We start from the raw sequence: 18,340 nt of genomic DNA, 5'->3' as shown, positions 1-18,340 counted from the left end.
ATACAATCTATAATTGTAAAGTCGAATGTTGACTGACTTTTAATACAAATCGTTAAGCCATTATTTTCACAATGAATTGTCTACGGATTTTTCCGTTTGTCCGATCACAAGGACAAGGAGCACGCGGCTGGTGTGACCGGTCGACAGGGGATGCTTACTGCTTCATGGCTCCTGATCTCACTTTGATGTCTTAAAAGGTCTGTATCTGCTCTGCTCCCAGTTTGTATTGTTCCAATGGACTTTTGAGCCTTGATTACTGCTTATTCATTTATAATATATAAATTCACAACATTATTAAGAAACCTCTATATAACGAGCTTATTGTTGGGCGGTATTGAATTTCATTATTTTTTTTTCGCACTGATATTCGAACTTTAATTGTCTTTCAACATCAATCTGTTATTTCCACAAGAAATCCAACAAATAGTACATGTAACCGAGAAAAATCATTACATATGAAATTAGAAGTAACCTTTAAACACAGCTCCAAATATCGTGCGATCAAATATGAACGCCATGCACGAAAAACCATTAGTAGCTGATTTAATGCAAACTTGAACAGAACATTTTCTGGAATTTTAGGTTAGGATATACGTGGTGATACGAATCGATGCGTTCTCAGATGATCTGTTTTGCTTTCTTTTGATATTGTCATGATTGGTCAAATTCAGGTGACAAGATCTGTCAGATCTGAGTTCAGACTCTATTTTATATACGTTGCTTTAGGATTGTCCTGATCGAGTCTACGATTGGATCGCGATCTGACACGATCAGAACGATCCTGGTCCCCGATTTGGGACGATCGGGTACGTGCAGATACTTTTGTCGCAGTAGGTGCTGACACGAAAAAGATCCCTCTCAGCTCAAAGTCCTTAAGTGCCGAGTACAGGTCTAAATTTGCAGCCCCCACCGTCAATTGAGTGAAAAATTCTCAAAGGGACGTTAATCAAACGAATAAACAAAGCAATAGGATACGATTGTATTTAACCATCAGGATCGAGGATGGTCACGATTTTAGTTATGTTTTGGCCTGTCAACACTGATGAGAAATATAAATTGGCCATTGATTCTAAAAGAAAAAAAAATCTAGTTATTTAAAAAAAGAAAAGAGGTACATGTAAGAAAGTCAGTGGCTACAGGCCCGTAGGAAGCAATTTCAGTTGGGGGGGGGGGGGGGGCACAGCCGTACATTTTTCAGTTGACAGTTGAGGGGGCACTACCAAAAATTCCTTGACAAGCAAAAAAAAAAAAAAAAGGTCATCAAACGTTTTTATTGAGGGGGCACAAGCATATAGTATCTATGTTTACTATAGTAATCTATATATCGGCAAAATTATTGGGAGGGGGGGCACGGCCCCCCCGTGCCCCCCCCCGGTTCCTAAGGCCATGGGCTAACTTTTTCCAGTACGGACCCGTCAAAGATAAAACATGAAACTACTCATTTAATGCATGTATGCAGTTTGAGATACTGATATGCAAACGGTGTTTTATTTTTAATTATAGGTAAAAAGTAACAAAATCTGTGTAAGATTTTGTCATGGAATTGTGGTTTCACAAAAAGAAAAGGTCAATAGACATCATTTTCAATTTAAATATGAGACATCCCAACATCTCAATGTGACCTTTGTCCAAGTTGGAGCTCGATCGTCACGATTTCTTAATACGATTACATGTAATGTATCGTTTGTTACAATGCTGATGTGATGATCATGATGATTACGATTAAAAACCAATCGGAATTTTTTCCCCGAGATGTACTAGTATGTTTATGCATGACATTTTACTAATATATATTCAAGAGTAATATGGTAAATGATGCAGGTATTATTTTTTGTAAACCTGAAGTTTGACGGGTGACTTATCTTGAAAACACTGAAAAGCCTTAAAATACGGGGGTGGGGTGTCCGGATCTTCGGATTCCCCTTTCCTTCCACAGGATCTGCCCATAACAGATATTCATTAACAAGCATTCTGAGAGTATTGCATTAGCAATACTAGTCCTCTACCGGCAAGTGTAATCTGATTCCCATTAAAAATGCTGTAATTCCATCAAAAAATCATTGAAGCGGAACATAATGCAAACTTGATCTGTAACTCATCAAGATACACTCACATACCAAAAATCAGCTCAATATCTGCAAGCGTTTAGAAAAAAAGTGCGGAAAACCCTTACAAATTAAAAAGGCCGTAATTCCCTCAAAAATCAATGAAACGGAACGAAATTCAAACTTTATCTGTAACTCATTAATATACACTTACTGCCAAAAATCAGATCAATATCTGCAAGAATTAAGAAAAAAAAGTGCGGAAAACCAAGTCGAACAGACTGACAGACAGCTAGAGGGACAGACAGACAAACGGACAGCTAGACAGACGGACGGACAAACTCGGAGGAAACCTATAGTCCCCTCCGGTTTCACCGGTACGGGACTAATAACATCAATTCCATACAGTCGATACAATGTAATTATACATACAGATCCGGGTGACCGAGCGATATAGTGAATTTTCCTCTTGTAAAGATAGTATCAATTCTAATCCCACTAGAGTAAGTTTATACTGTATTTAATTCACGAGCGGACCACTGTACTGATCTAGTTACATGATGACTGTTAATTAAATTGCCCGTTGTTCACGAGAGTACAAAGTCCACGTACTTTAACCGTTAATTGTACAATATTTAGGTCGGTAGTTCACCTTAGAACATGTAATATTTCACGATCTGTCATAAAAAGAAATAAAATAAGAAAAGAGAAGGGTATAAAAATCATTCAGAAAATTTAATAACATCATTATATTATATAATGCCATCCTTGTACAAGCTTATGCAAAAGTAAAATTTTAATAAATCATTTTTGGTCCTATTGGCAACTTTTTTTTTAAAGTGTTTCTCATTTATTTTCGACATGTTTGCTCTAATACTTTATTCTCAACATATCCAGTGATAAATTAAATAAAATTTTTAGTCAATTCAAATATCGCGTAAGACACGTCTTTAACAGCGTATGTAAATATATAAATGCTACACAACAGTGCATTTTTAGCTCAAAGTGTGTGTTTATATACTAGTATATAAATGCTATTTGTCATTTTGGGATTTGACAAGCTTTTAATAAAATTTAAATTTAGCAGAGTTGAGAGAGTAACATGTGCTAGATGGATACTAATATTCAGTTTTGAAATTTGTGATTTATGACACTTTCAATTAAAAGTCAATGTTAAATTACAATTGATCATATATAAAAGGGAAATAAGAATAAAACTTATTAGGACATCTTTCAAATAATAGAATTTCTGATGAGCTTTTTGTCCCCATTCCTCTTTCGATTTTTGCAAAAAATTTTGAAAACTGAGAAGCTTAAAGAAATTAATATTTATATCATTGGTTTATCATCTCGACTTTGCTATTGTACGAGTAAATATAGTAAATGATTTTAAGGAAAAGATATGAATTTTATTTTTTTTTTCATTCACGAACGTATTTAATTAATAATCAGGTTATACTTCCATAAAGACAGACCTACATGTACCTATAGCTATTGCCCTTAATATAAAATATCTCACAATCATCTTTTTTTATTGACTGGTTTGCAACTCCGTGCTGAATCTAGAATTTTTTCTTATTAAGGTGTCCATTTCCAGTCCGAAAAATCCCACTCAGAAAAAAAAGAAAAGAAAAAGAAAATCACAAAACACACGTACGCACAGCAAACCCTTACTTTTTTGATGGTGGGGGGTGGCAGTGATTGGGTTTGGCTTGAGCTGTCAAAAAGCAGCCTAATAAACAACCTGAAAAATCTAGGGAAAGGGAGTTGCAACCCCCCTCCAAGGTCCGCCAAAGATCCACCTTTGCTTGTAGAATCCATAGTCAAAATAAGTGTGTCGGATACCTGGACAAAATTGATACGTTCAACCCCGATAGTGTGGGGAGAGTGGCGAACCTTAGAACAGAAGGGTGAAATGGCAGATGCACAATTTATTTTTCTTCTGAATTATAGATTGTATAGATTCTCAAATTAATCTGATTCCCTCTCCAGAAAATTCTACATATGGAGGGATACAAGATCCCCCATCCTCACAGGGAAAAACCTAGTATTTCTTGATCGTAATTCTCTTCTCCTTTAAAGAACATCGATTATAACTTGCATTAAGGACAGATGGTGCAAATAAAAAATGGATGTCTAAATTGGTATATATTTTTTGACCTATTTTAATTGTAAATGATGTGAATATTAAATCTATACTTATAAATTAATAAATTTTGCAAATAAACACCGAAACGGGTGCACCAGAGTTCTTACTTCTCTAACAATACATTAGATACAAGATGATGTCCGTAAACTATATTCAGATTTCAATCGCATTGTAAGTATCGTATATTAAATTAAAAGTCTATTTTCATTTTCTATAAACAGTCATGAAATAGCAAAAACGTGAGTACGGTGGCGTTTCCGGTTGGCGGATCTAAGTTACTGGTAATTTTTAATGAAACTGACAACAAGCATTCGTTTATTTATTTCATAAAACGTCATCACTGAATTATTCAATCAAAACTTGATTACATGATATAAAAGAAATAAGTTGTGATAACCGATCAAAAAGGGAAATGTGCAAATTATTTTCGTCATTCACCCATCTTAATATTGACGGAAGCTTCTAGAACATCATATAGCATCGAGCCCGATGTTAAAAAGAAAAACGAGGCGATTTTAGCTGCGTGAACATAAGAAAAGCTTTTGTGTGAATGGTTCATTGAAATAATACATGTAGTAAATCACTGATAACACTATAAGATGTTAATATATTTATACATGTATATCGAAAGACTATTACATATACATGTATGTAGTAGTAGGTTTTCCTACTAAATTAATCAATACATTTCAGGGTTTTTTTCTGAATATAGTCGTTTGTATCAAATACTCGGCCTATTCATAAGGCGTTAAAAGCTAATTTTTACACAGGTATTTGGGTCTTGGTTTATAAATATGTATGTACATGTACCTATGTACCTTATTGATATGTAAAAAAAGTAAAGTACATTTTTACATATCAATAAGGTATACAAACATATTTATAAACCAAGACCCAAGTATACCTGTGAATTTTTACCCCCCCCCCCCCCAAATCAATTTATCAGTAAAATGTGCATATTCGCTGCTTTAATCCTTGACGGAAATGAAATAAGAACATCTGAAGTATTATATCTATAACATAGTATAACAGGTTTCACGATAAACGTCAATGAATGAAATTGTTATTTTTCAAGTTTTTACAAAGGGGGGGGGGGGGGGGGGTGGAGACGTACATCTACTTCATGCGAGATTTTGAAGAAAGTATTTCTTCCTGCTATATAAGCCTGTAGGCTGTCAGTAGAAACTACAAAATATTTTCTCTCGGTAGTGGTATAAATTCAATTTCCCGCGCTTGCGCGGGTTTTCATTTAGTTTCTAAAATATTAAGACATTGTGAACTTTCTATGATGTTCAATGTTCTATCTTTCTGCAATCATCCTTATTAATCTTTACAACAAAATTACATTAATGTGAAACTGAGCAAATAAATAAATAAAATCTATGCGGTTAAATTTATTTATTTTACTTATATAATATAAGCATGATTTTATTTGTTATTTTCATATTTTTTTTTAATATATATAAAAGTTTGATTGTATCATCTGCCTTTAAGTAAATGTTTCCTCTGGGCTTCCATACACAAACAAATACAAATTGATTTAGGAACTACAACAAACGTACATCGAACCCGGTGTTGTGAGCATGGCTATATTTCGTAAGTTTTTGAAACTAGTGTCAGCTCTGTGATTGCATGTTTTTCTATATTTTGTAATCCTTATTTTTTAATGACAATATTTTATATATTTACATAAAGTTCGTTTTACATATTTCTCTTTCTTTTTTATTGATTTAATACTAATGTACAGGATTAGGAAGGAAATGTATAATGAACACATCCGTGTTGTGTAAATATGCTAAATGAAATATCTTCGCCCTGCTGAATAAATCCGAATTTTGCCTTGTCGATCTTTGATCCGCCACTAACTTATACTCAGTTCAATGTCATCTCTAGTATGTATGAATGTGTTTTAAACCGACACTAGGGGAGATTGTGAAACTGGTTCATTCTAGTTTTAACTAGTTGTTCTAAGCGATCGCTGAATGATCCCCCTCCCCCTATACTATTTTACACCTAAATGGTTTCAGTACCCTTCCCAGCAAAATATTGCCAAATCGAACAGGTAGTTAAATAAAATCCTTCAAAGTTCAAATGTATATTTTTATTTTTTTTTATTAGCTTCTTTAAATTAAAGGTCTTTATGAATCATTGCACAAAACACATGCATATTCTTTAATATTCGTGCCAGATAATAGATGCGCGTAATGTAACCGTTACACCATCATGACGGGACGTAACTCGTGTGAAAAAAGTTCAACGTAGTAAACGTTCTTTGAATGATAAGCTCTCTCAAAATATTTTTTTTTTAAAAAAAATGCATAAATATTTAAATAGTAATAAAATAATAATTAGTATATGAATAAATAAGGAATTGTAATAAAAATATTTTACGAAACAAGGTTTGTTTTTGAAACACGGATGCCCCCGCACGAAAGCTAGCTCCACAGGCACCCGAAGCGTGGATCAACCCCCACCCCACCTAACTAATAAAATATAAGGATTATTTATTTTCTTTATAATATGTGATTTCTGAATCTCCGTCAATTCCGTTTGTATGTCATTCTGTGTAATTGGCTTAAAGACCCTTATTATTTTATTACATTAAGTTAGGTGGGGAGGGGGATAGATTATGATTATATTTTCCACGCTTCAGGTGCCTGTACTAGAGTTTGTCAAATGCAAGTGAAACTCCAAGGTCAAGATCGTGAAGTCTAAAACGGAAAAGTTTTGTCACAAGGAATGCACCTGTGAAATTAGTGTAAAGTCCTAGCACCAACCGTTCAAAAGTTTTGGCCAAAGTTAAAGTTTTTTTCAAAAGTAGGTCAATTTCCAAAGTCAAGGTCACTAATGTTAGTACCCTGGATGAGGTCTTATTACAAGGAATATACATGTGAAGTATGTAAATCCTAGCATCAACCATTCGAAAGTTATGGCCGAGTTAAAAGTTTGGTAAAATTTTGCAAAAGTGGGTCAAACTCCAAGGTTAACTAAAGGTCAATATTTATGCACAAATCACTGCAGAAAATGATCAGTGCGGTATGAATATTTGTTTATATAACGATGATGTACACTCAAACACACTCTGCATGTATTAAAGCTACTTTTTGAATACACACACAAATATGTTTCATGAATTACTATACTTTTGATACTCAAATGAAATCATCACGAAAAATTGTTCACTTTCGCTCAGTGCTCACAGTACCTCAAGTTTTAATAGTTGTTAAACACATTAATGATTCTCATTTAGTACCGGTACCCATGGATCCGCATCGGCCGGTGCTCTTAAATTTGGCTTTGAGAATAACGTAGTTACAGTTGTAGATATATACTACATGTATAACGGTGTATTCCCGTGTCCGATCAATATTCTATCTGGAAAGAGACCCTCCGATACAAGGAAAAACCAATATCAGTATAGAACCAATATGAAGAAATTCCGTTTAATTGTACATGTATTGATTTCACAAGATATACTAACATTTTGACATGCACATCATCATACATGTACATAGGGTCAGGATTACCCCCTTTCCCGCCTTTATTGGCTGTGTGTGTGTGAAGGGTGGGGTGGGGGTGGGGGTGGGGTCCACATATACTTAAAACAATCATTTTCACGCCACCCCATCTATACTAGATGACGACTTTTATATGTTATGAATTTACTAAGAATATATATTGTTAAGTTTCTTTACAGCAAGGTCAAAGTATCAGGGTCTGGACTTGACCGATCATTGATCCAATTCATAAATTAAGATATTGGTGTTCATCTATAGCTGTATGTGAATGATGTACATTACATAGAATGAAAAAGGGGTACAAGAATATGATTGTCCCCGAACTGTATTACACGAGTTTCATCGCACAAATTAACTTTCATCAGAGTTTTTAGTTTAAACTTATTAGTTTAAATGTGATTGTCTTGATTTAGAGGTCATGATTGCATTGTCTTTTTAAAAGCATTTCTATTATATTGTAAACGACCAACGCTGCACAAATTAGAAAAAAAAAATAAAAACCTTGGTCTTATTTTCCAGTAGTGGTCATTAACATCTAATTTTTTTGTAACCATGTGACCTCCCGGGGTTACCATAACAAAACGAATATCTATGTGAAGGGGACAGTCACCTCCTATCTCTGACCTTACACTTTTATCAGCCCCATATCTCAGTAATATTTCTCCGCACGTTAATGCAGAGTGTTATACTGACAAAGCCATGTTTTTGCTTCTGGATCTATAATTGTTCTCGTCATCTGCGTTTGGTGGATACAGTTTATTGTTTTTGAGTTGCAACACGTTGTTTTCTTCATGTCTACAGGTAATGCGCTCAGCCGAAGTCTTCCTGAACTTGATAATGGACCCCAAGGTCAACCAATTCTGGTCCAGAAAAAAGAACCGGATGAAAACTGGACAGACCACGACACAAAAGGTTCTCCTACAACAAAAGTGTACAAAAGACGTTGGGTGATTGTAAGCCTGTTTTGCCTCTATTCCATGAGTAACGCTTATCAGTGGATCCATTTAAACATCATTGCGAACATCATCACAAAGTATTACAATGCCAGTCTTCCGGAAGACAGATTCCAAAGGGAGACAACCGTGGACTGGTTATCTATGATTTACATGCTAGCCTACATTCCACTTATATTCCCCTCTACTTTCTTACTCAATAAGAAAGGACTTCGAGTTTGCGCCATTGCTGGGGCTTTTCTGAACGCTCTTGGGGCGTGGTTGAAGGTTGCTTGCATTTCCCCTGATCGTTTTCCAGTGCTTATGTTTGCTCAGACTATTTGCGCTATTGCGCAAATCTTTATTCTTGGACTTCCTGCCAAAATTGCAGCTGTTTGGTTTGGCCCCAACGAAGTTTCAACAGCTACCTCTCTTGGAGTATTCGGAAATCAGGTATTGTTCTAAAAAGATGAATCATAAAATAATACTAGTATCAAACTTCCTGGTCTATTGCCATGCTTAAGGTACTACTTGCCGATATCAAATCAAACATTCGCTGAAGAATGTTAAGTTTAATTCTGTCCATCCCATGATACATTTGTACATTTTAATCCTTTGACTTTTAGGTAGGCGTTGCGATTGGATTTTTAGTCCCACCTATTTTAGTCCCGAACAGCGAACCACTGGAGGAAATCGGTGACGATCTCAGCATTATGTTTTATGGAGGAGCTGGTTACATGACTCTGCTACTTATCTTAGTTATAATAAGTAAGTCATTTCAAAACTTGAACATAATTTTATTGTCAGAAGTAATTTATATTAGTTATATATAAAGCTATCATTTTTCTTTCCTCCCTCCGGTGTAAAAGTGCGCACTAAGAGAGCAATGTCGCAAGCCACGAGTTTTTAATTGTGTCCAATTTTTTTTTCAAATAGAGTGGACAAAAAATTTGTGGCATGAGACAATGGTGGAAGATCTAACAAGTTTATGATCTTGGCCTTTGACCTTTCACCTCAAAAATCAATACGGGTCATATGTTAGATAAAGATAATACTAAAAAAAAGAATGTAAAAACCATTTTATACGCATTGAATATAGAGTAATGACCTCGACCGTTCATCTTTTGACCTCAAAATCAAAAGGAGTCTTTCGTAAATTAAAGAAAATCATCATCTAAAGTAACATTGCAAAGGTTAAAAGAAAAGTATAGTCATCACCTGGAAACTATTTAATGCTTTGTTTGAATTTTTTTATCTTGGTCTTTGATCTTGACCTTAAAGAGGCTGGGGGGTTGTGGCCATTTTTAGACTACATTGATCTCCTTTAGAAGAAGAGCTCCATATGAAGATATAGAAAATGATCAAATTTTAAAACTAAAATTTTTGAAATTTTTCTTTGCCAAATGATATTTGACAGCTTAAGATATCATATCTAAAAAATTAAGTTAAATCTGGTGGTTAATTTGTGGTTAATTTGTTGACCCCCCAGCCTTCTTAAAATCAGTGGGAATTTTCTTAAAGTCGTAAGGAGTTATACATAAAATTTCATCGTAAATGATAAAGGAGTTTGGTGATAAATAGACATCAAAGTGTTACGTGGAAATTGGACGGACAGGCATCTGCTAGTAGCAAAAGTTTGGAACAGTAAATTTCATTTCCTTGCAAGCTCATTGATAAGGATTTTTGAAAATTTGTATCCGTAATTGTAGACACAAAAATGTTGAGTATGTAATATTTGGAAGTTTTTAAGGAGAGACCTCATCATCCCCCGAGCAAGGCCCAAATGATGGCTCTACAGAATGTCCACGAAGAGCATTACGGGAAATCACTCCTCAACCTTTTCAAGAATATTGGTTTTGACATCCTCACAATAACGTATGGTAAGCCGGGGAATTTCATTTATTCTGGATTACAGAGAACTGTAACCGAGTTTATTTTGTAAACCAATTTTGTTGATATATTAATAAGATTGTAGCTATAGTCTTTTTCAGAAAGATTCTCTAATATCTAGATAACACGAGAAAATATTAGTCTGATATATGTATTCTCTGTAAATATATGAGAAATTCTCAAACATCCTGTATTCGGCACTTTTAACAATAAGTTTATATCACGTGTAATATCCTATATTCTGCAGGTGTAAATACGGGATGCTATTATGCAATTTCCACGTTGCTGAATCCAATCATCTTAGATTACTTTCCGGTAAGAACATTAGATTTTTCATTCAATATTCAAATATATTTACTGAAGGACTCTGATAAAATTTGCAAGTTTGCGAGACCGCAACCGTTTACTACCTAAATTTCGTAGAGACAGTCAAATACAACAGCAACTTTTTTAAGGAAAAAGATGGAAAAAAATATTCTGAGATATAGTCAAGAAATTAAACAAAGCGATATTGAAATTGTACGAGTTATGGTCATAAATGATACAATGATTAGACGTCATTGTAATCTTTAAAAGACGTGTATGTACATTTATTGTTCAGTTGTCATAGACGTGCAACAGGCAATAATTTACGAGACCCTTATCTATTTAGGCCGAAGACTTCTTATCAAAAAGCATAAAAATGTTGACTGGCTTTTCATTATTATTATGTTGAGCGTTGAACTTTAATAAAATAAAAAAAAGAGGTTGAAGTCCTACAACGGAAAAAAAAAAGAAAATGAAAACATACAAACACATCGCTCATTTGTCAAAATACTGGACTGCCTCATCTGTCTAATATGAAACAATGCTTTGTTTGGAATAATGTGACGTTTCCAAAAAAGTCGGGGAATTAATAGATTTTTTTATCCGAACGAACTTAACCTCCTGTTGGAATTGATGGCGGAGTCGGGTTTGGTCAAGGACTATAGCACCTAATCCAAATTGAATTTTTCAACTGATCCCGATAAAAAGAGGAAATATCATTTTATCAAGATTAGACATGCTGTCGATGGTGATATGCAAGCAGCATCAATTACTCCCTTCTCGGGGTAAAGGGTAGAGTAGAGCTTCAATAAGGGATATTTAAGTTTTACATGTGGGAATGCACAGAGACAAGTCCTTTAAAAAATGTTCTCAAAAAGAGTAGGGTCGTTTTTTTTGGTTTGTTTGTTGTTTAACGTCTCTCTCGAGAATTTTTCACTCATATGGAGATGCCACCACTTGCCGATGGAGAGCTGCAAATTTTTGTCCGTGCCAGCACCTACTGCGACACGGGACTTTGGTTTATACGGTCTCATCCGAAGGACCGGTCTCCACGTCCCACAGTGGGATTCGAACCCGCGACGTAAGGATCAATTCCTTACGCCGCGACTCTAGAGCAGACGCTCTAACCACTGCGCCACGCGGGCGACTAGAGTAGGGTCGTGTATAGGCATATTTGCAAGCATTCCAGGAAAGTGCAAAATTGAAGTTTGTTCAAATCACGTCCCCTTGGGTGAGGTGGGGTGGGGTAAGGCTACAATAGGGTGAGGCTACAATAGAAAAATAAGAGTTTTAACATGGAATAACTGCAGGGCCACACTAAATTATATCAATATGCAAGCATTCACAAATAGTGGGATTCATTTTAAATTATGGACCCTGGGGATAGGATGGAGCTAAAAATCGGAGATGCATTTTGAGATGGACGTTTCTGTTTATCGCTAGGGTCATGAAGAGAGTGCTGGACAGATTGGTCTGACCATTGTAATAGCCGGAGTAGGAGGGTCAATTGTAGCCGGAATCTGGCTCGACAAAACCAGGACATACAAGTATGTTACGGATTGATTTTGATTACGCATATCATATATGTACAATTGTCTATCATAAAAAAATGTAATGCTTATCCTGGATACTTTATGCTACAAATGCTTGCAATACAGATTAAATGTACACTATTCCAGGGGTAAAAATGGACTGAAAGATTAATTTTTTTTCCCCCTTTTTTGGATATTTTTATTCTAAAAAAAGGAAGTTTGCCTGATTACTAGTCTGATATTCGGGACTTCTCAGGTGGCTTTTAGTCAGAGAAGATGAAACCAATTTTTAGCTCACCTGAGCTGAAAGCTCAAGTGAGCTTTTCTGATCACCCGTTGTCCGTCGTCCGTCCGTCCGTCTGTAAACTTTTCACATTTTCAACTTCTTCTCAAGAACCACTGCGCCAATTTTAACCAAACTTAGTACAAAGTATCCCTGGGTGAAGGGGAGTTTAAATTGTTAAAATAAAGGGCCAAGTCCCATTACAAGGGGAGATAATCAAGAAAAGACAAAAATAGGGTGGGGTCATTAAAAAATCTTCTTCTCAAGAACCACTGGGCCAGAAAAGCTGAAACTAATGTAGAAGCATCCTTGGGTAGTGTAGATTCTAAATTGTTAAAATCATGACCCCCGGGGGTAGGGCGGGGCCACAATAGGGAATCCAATTTTTACATTGAAATATAGAGGAAAAATCTTTAAAAATCTTCTTCTCAAGAACCACTGGGCCAGAAAAGCTGAAACTTATGTGGAAGCATCTTTTGGTAGTGTAGATTCTAAATTGTTAAAATCATGACCCCCGGGGATAGGGCGGGGCCACAATAGGTATTACAAGGGGGGGGGGGGGAAATTGGTAAAGAACAGCATGGCCAAAGTTACTCAGGTGAGCGATGTGGCCCATGGGCCTCGTGTTCATAATGATCTAATTGAGGATACTGTCAAGAATTAATTTTGTATGTGCCACCTATACATGTATTATAATACAATTTATACACGTATCAGGTGCTCTGAGTGAAACTGACATGTTTTTAAATAAATTAATTATGCTCTTCAAAAGAATCCTTAATACCTTAGCATTATAATAATGCAGGGGTACCACGTTTGGTATATATTTCCTGTCCATGGCTGGAATGGTAGCCTTCACCTTTACCCTTGATGTTGACCTTTTATGGGTTGTCTTTTTATGCGCAGGGGCATTAGGGTAAGAATTTAATAAATTATAAGAGATATTCTTATCATTAATTTTTTGTTATTATTTTTTGAATAAAATGTGTTGGTAGATATTGTTTCTGACCTCTAGTTGTATACATTATAATTTTATTATCATTTTTATTAGTTGAAACTGTTTTTGATCTATATTGAGATTTCAAAGGAAATAAAAATATTTTCGTAGGAAAAAAAATCTTCCAAATTCATTATGGCAGCATAAGTAATTTAAAAGCAGAATGACTTTAAATATTATTTCTGTTGATGTAACTAGCTTCTTTATGACCGGGTACCTTCCCGTTGGTTTTGAATTTGCCGCCGAAATCACCTACCCGGAATCGGAAGGAACGTCTTCCGGTTTACTGAATGCTTCTGCGCAGGTACAGAATAGTGGTCCTGCTAATAAATAAAATTATATAATGAATAAAAGACAATAAAAGTTTAGGGTTGTAGTTTATATAAATAAAGTAGGAATGTAATATAATTAAGAAAATATGTTTAAATATACTTTTCCTGATATTAACTACATGTAGGTGAGAAATTTGATACAGGACGTACCAAATCTCGAAATTCTGCATACAATATTTAAATTATACTGAAAGTTATTTATTTTGCAGTTCTTTGGGATCATTCTTACCATAGGTTGTAGAGCAATGATTAACAAAGTGGGGACATTCGGTTCAAATCTCTTAATATCAGGGACACTTTTGCTGGGAACCATATGCACGGGTATAGTACTTTTTCACCGGCTTCCGTGGACTTATTTCAAAACTTTCTCACATAAATAAGGGCAGAGGAAAAAGCGTTTTAAAATTTTGAGCCTCTGAATATTTTTTTTAATGAATGCATATCTTCACCTTAATGTTTTCACTGTCTGCTCTATAGCCAGAAAATTTGAATTTTCGCTTCATTTCAGGATTCATTGCAGCTGATTACAGACGACAGGAAGCAGGGAAAGAGGTTTGTAAATCAATTTGTAATGGAAACTTATAAAGTTTTCTCCAAGAATCAAGAGAGATAGTGCTTGTCCTGTCTACGTAATTCTATTACGTTTTTTTTTATACAAGACGGGGGCTTTATATTTGCCATAATATATATCAGGCCGAGGTTATAGGACACCACAGCTTCATTTGGACTTGAATGTTATATTGTATCATTGTTTAAATACAATATACATTATTGACTGTGTTCGAGGGTAACATGCGTTTTGTCGGACCCAAGAATCAAAGTTAAAAGTTTTTGAAGAGTTATCCGCCCTTGATGAAAAGAAGGAAATTTTAATTTTTTCAAAATATCTATGGTGAATGATTCATTTTATTTCATATTATTATAAAGAGAGAGTTTATGCATATATTCACCAAGAGATTTGTATGAAATTCAAATTACTTTTTTACAATATTTTAATAACACATGCGCTGCCCATAGACTTCAATGTTAACTTCAAGTTACAATTAATTGTTCAATAGTTAAAACTTGGTAAATTCCTTTGGTGGAGTATTTTTGTTTAATAACACCTTCGAAATGCTAGCTACCATGATTTAAAAATCGGACCATTCATTTATTAGTACAAAAAATGGTCGTTATACATTGAATACCTTAATATATAGGATGGCAGTTATTTTTTTCCCCTAAATTATCGATGTGTAAACTCATGCCTTTGTACCTCACAAACTGAATAAAAGTGTGAAGCACGTAATATATTTTTTTTGTGAGTGATAAAACTTTTTTTTAATCCAGAATTTCTTACTTTCACACATTTTTACTTATTTTAGTACACCAATTTTGAGATCAACGTTAATCCAGAAAACACATGGTATATATGTATTTCAGTTTCATGCGCGGATCTAGAGGGGGGGGGGGGGTCCGGACCTCCCCTGGAATTAAAATAAAAAATGACTTTGGACCCTGCTTTCACCACCACGAAATAGGTGGGTTTTTTTTAGGGGGGGTGGAAATTTTTTTTACTGGGATGGAACCCCCCCCCCCCCCTGGAAAAAATTCCTGGATCCGCGCCTGAGTTTCCCATCTATGTCAGAGTTTTATAACATACACATTTATGTAGACTACTGCACTGGAATTATTCAATCACGTAGACACATTTAGTACCTTCCTCCTATGTAAACCATTCATGGCGTCCTTCACCCATGCAGCCCAGGCTTTTCTTAATAAGTCGGGATTTTTACTTAGATTTTTTTTTATCGATTTCCTACATCTGGAGGTCTGTTATGGAGCGTCAGAGTTTTCATTAATACATGCATGTATAGATGAACGATACTGGCAATATGTACGACGATTTTTACAACTTTTAATCATTGATAAAAGTTCAAAACACGTGCCGTGAAAATCATCTATCTATTATTTAAACCGGATTTAATTTATTAAAATGTTTCAGTATTTTTAATGTTGGCCAATTATACATCCCCGTTAGATCACATGAAGGTTCTACAAATAAAAGCAAAAACAGATTTATCAGCTTAGAAATTTTTAAAAGAAGTTTCATCAGAAATGGGAATAATGTTGATTTACTAATACAAGGGAATTAAAAGAAAAAAATACTTTAAATATCCCCTATTTCAATTTTGCAAGATTCTTTTGAGAACATTTTTTGTGAACACCCATCTGGTGTGAGGCATACGTACATACACGTTATATAATATGGAGTAATAGTCCTTAAGATGTTTGTTTCCTTCTCTTTTATAGATACTGGAGCAAATGGATAATGTTTTGGAGATAGAAATATCGGAGAAAGACTCCGAGAAATACCGAATGGCGGAACCCAATAACTGTGACAACCAGTTGTGACATCATCTATATGTGTGTTCTGTGTATCATCATTTTCACTGGTGGTCTAGACTGCTGTATGTCTAATCAAAAGAGAAAAAAGCGTCATGATCTCGAGTTATCAAGTCCTCCAATATTAATTTGTCTTAATATGTATCTGAACGCAAAAAGGTGCTAGTAGTATTGAATGGCAGTATTGGATTTAACCTATGACAGTATAACAAACAATTTTTTCAAGTTTTTCAAAAGTAGGTCAAACTCCAAGGTCAAATTTTCTGGTACCCAAAGGAAGGTCTCGTCACAAGGAATATAGCTGTGAAATCTGAAAGCCTTAATACTAACTGTTCAAAAGTTATGGTCAAGGTTAAAGGGTGTTTTTTTTTTTTTTTTTTTTTATAAATGGGTAAATCTACAAGGTCAAGGAAAAATATTTACACCTATGGAAAAATCTTGACATGGTGAATTCACATGTAAAATATTAAAGCCTTGGTACCAACTGTTCAAAAGTTATGGGCAAGGTTAAAGTTGGGGAAATTTTTGCAAACGTTGGTCAAACTCCAAGGTCAATGTCACATAATTACACCTCCCATGAAGTTCGGGGGGAGGTTATGCATGTAGGAGCCTTCCATTTCGCTCCATAATAAAACCTTTTAGTTGAAGAGACCCAGTCATTTGTATCGATTTATCAAAGAACTGAGACAAACTCAAATGTGCTGTAAAGCAAGCAAAATGCAATGTTTACGTGCCGAAAACAAAGTACTGCTGCATGTCGTCTATGTCGTCACATGACTTATTTATAGCACTAAGTCAGAGCACAAGAAGGAAGATATTTTGATTATTTTTCTTTTAATTCTGTCAAAAAATTCTTGTTCTGTCGATATTCTAATTAATTCATGGGAGTTGACCACAGTATGTTTTCTGCGCAAGTGCATAATCAGGAAGGAAGAACGAAACAATATTTTTTGTGCTGGACCAGACATTATTTGATATACATGAATAAGGTTCTGAAACTGGTAATTTTGTGAAATCTAATACTATCAATTATAATAACTATAAAAAATTATGAGCCATGCAGCCCCCCCCCCCGAAATTTTTACCGTTTTTGCATCACCCGAGTCTCTTGAGAAAAAAATTCAATGATTATGATCTGAAAGTGTCTTGTCCATGTGCAAAGGTCTTTTGAATAAGATCAACCTCTCTGGGATTGTGTGAAATTTCTGTTGGACAAAGTCACTGTGTATAAAGAAGCAGACACACTCTCAAAAGAAGTACTTTTTTTAAGCCACGCATTGTCAGGATTACAGAACACCATGTATCGTCATTTATAAATGGTCAAAGCCTCAATACATGCAGAATTGATACATAGAATGTTCCCTGCCATGTTGTGCGTTCCCTGTGTGGGTGTAACACCAGTATAGACTGCTCCATTCTTTTTCTTTCAGATATTTTTATTTGTATATAATTTACTTTGGATAGTCATCTTCTGATGACTTAACATCCATGCGCAGATTTGGGGGGGGGGGGGGTTCAGGGTCCGCCCCCCCCCCCCGAAGTTTCAGAGGTATTAAACGTATATACTGAAGCAAATAAAAAATGACTTTGCCCCCCCCCCCCCAGCATCACCACCACGAAATAGGTTTTTTCACGTTTAAGAAATGGATTTTTTGGTCTCGAAATTTCTGGGTAGGAATTTTTTTTGACTGGGGTAAACCCCCCCCCCCCCAAAAAAAAAAAAAAAAAATCCTGGATTCGCGCCTGAGATCCATTTGATCAATATGCTGATCAACTGAAAGAATGATATAACAACATATTTCTGTGGAGATTTAGAGAGGAGAATTTTGATTGTGCCATATATTTTAATTCCAAAATAAAAATCTTTTGTAATGTAAATGTAATGTATGGCAACAGCTGTAGTGACCATACAGCCAAAATTGCAACCACCCAATGAATGTACTATTTACTCTGTTACAGTAAAACTGATGT

At 35.1% G+C, this 18,340-nt stretch overlaps 1 protein-coding gene across 1 annotated transcript; it reads left to right on the top strand.

Annotated features, from left to right (window-relative positions):
• Positions 1-5,738: 5,738 nt before the first annotated feature.
• Positions 5,739-16,685, top strand: LOC133185285 (heme transporter FLVCR2-like). The gene is made up of 11 exons (XM_061320400.1): positions 5,739-5,790; positions 8,514-9,097; positions 9,271-9,412; positions 10,387-10,524; positions 10,782-10,849; positions 12,284-12,387; positions 13,461-13,571; positions 13,851-13,956; positions 14,194-14,305; positions 14,493-14,536; positions 16,277-16,685. Exons 1-11 carry the CDS (start codon positions 5,778-5,780, stop codon positions 16,376-16,378), a joined length of 1,524 nt encoding a protein of 507 aa, XP_061176384.1. The 5' UTR covers positions 5,739-5,777; the 3' UTR covers positions 16,379-16,685.
• The last annotated feature ends 1,655 nt before the right edge of the window (positions 16,686-18,340 follow it).

This window comes from Saccostrea echinata, unplaced genomic scaffold, assembly GCF_033153115.1.
Source record: "Saccostrea echinata isolate AGI-Se365-2 ecotype Australia unplaced genomic scaffold, CSIRO_AGI_Sech_v1 ptg000012l, whole genome shotgun sequence".
In the NCBI taxonomy this organism is placed as follows: Eukaryota; Metazoa; Mollusca; class Bivalvia; order Ostreida; family Ostreidae; genus Saccostrea; species Saccostrea echinata.
Note: the sequence above shows the minus strand (reverse complement) of the source record. Positions and strands in the feature narration are given on the sequence as shown.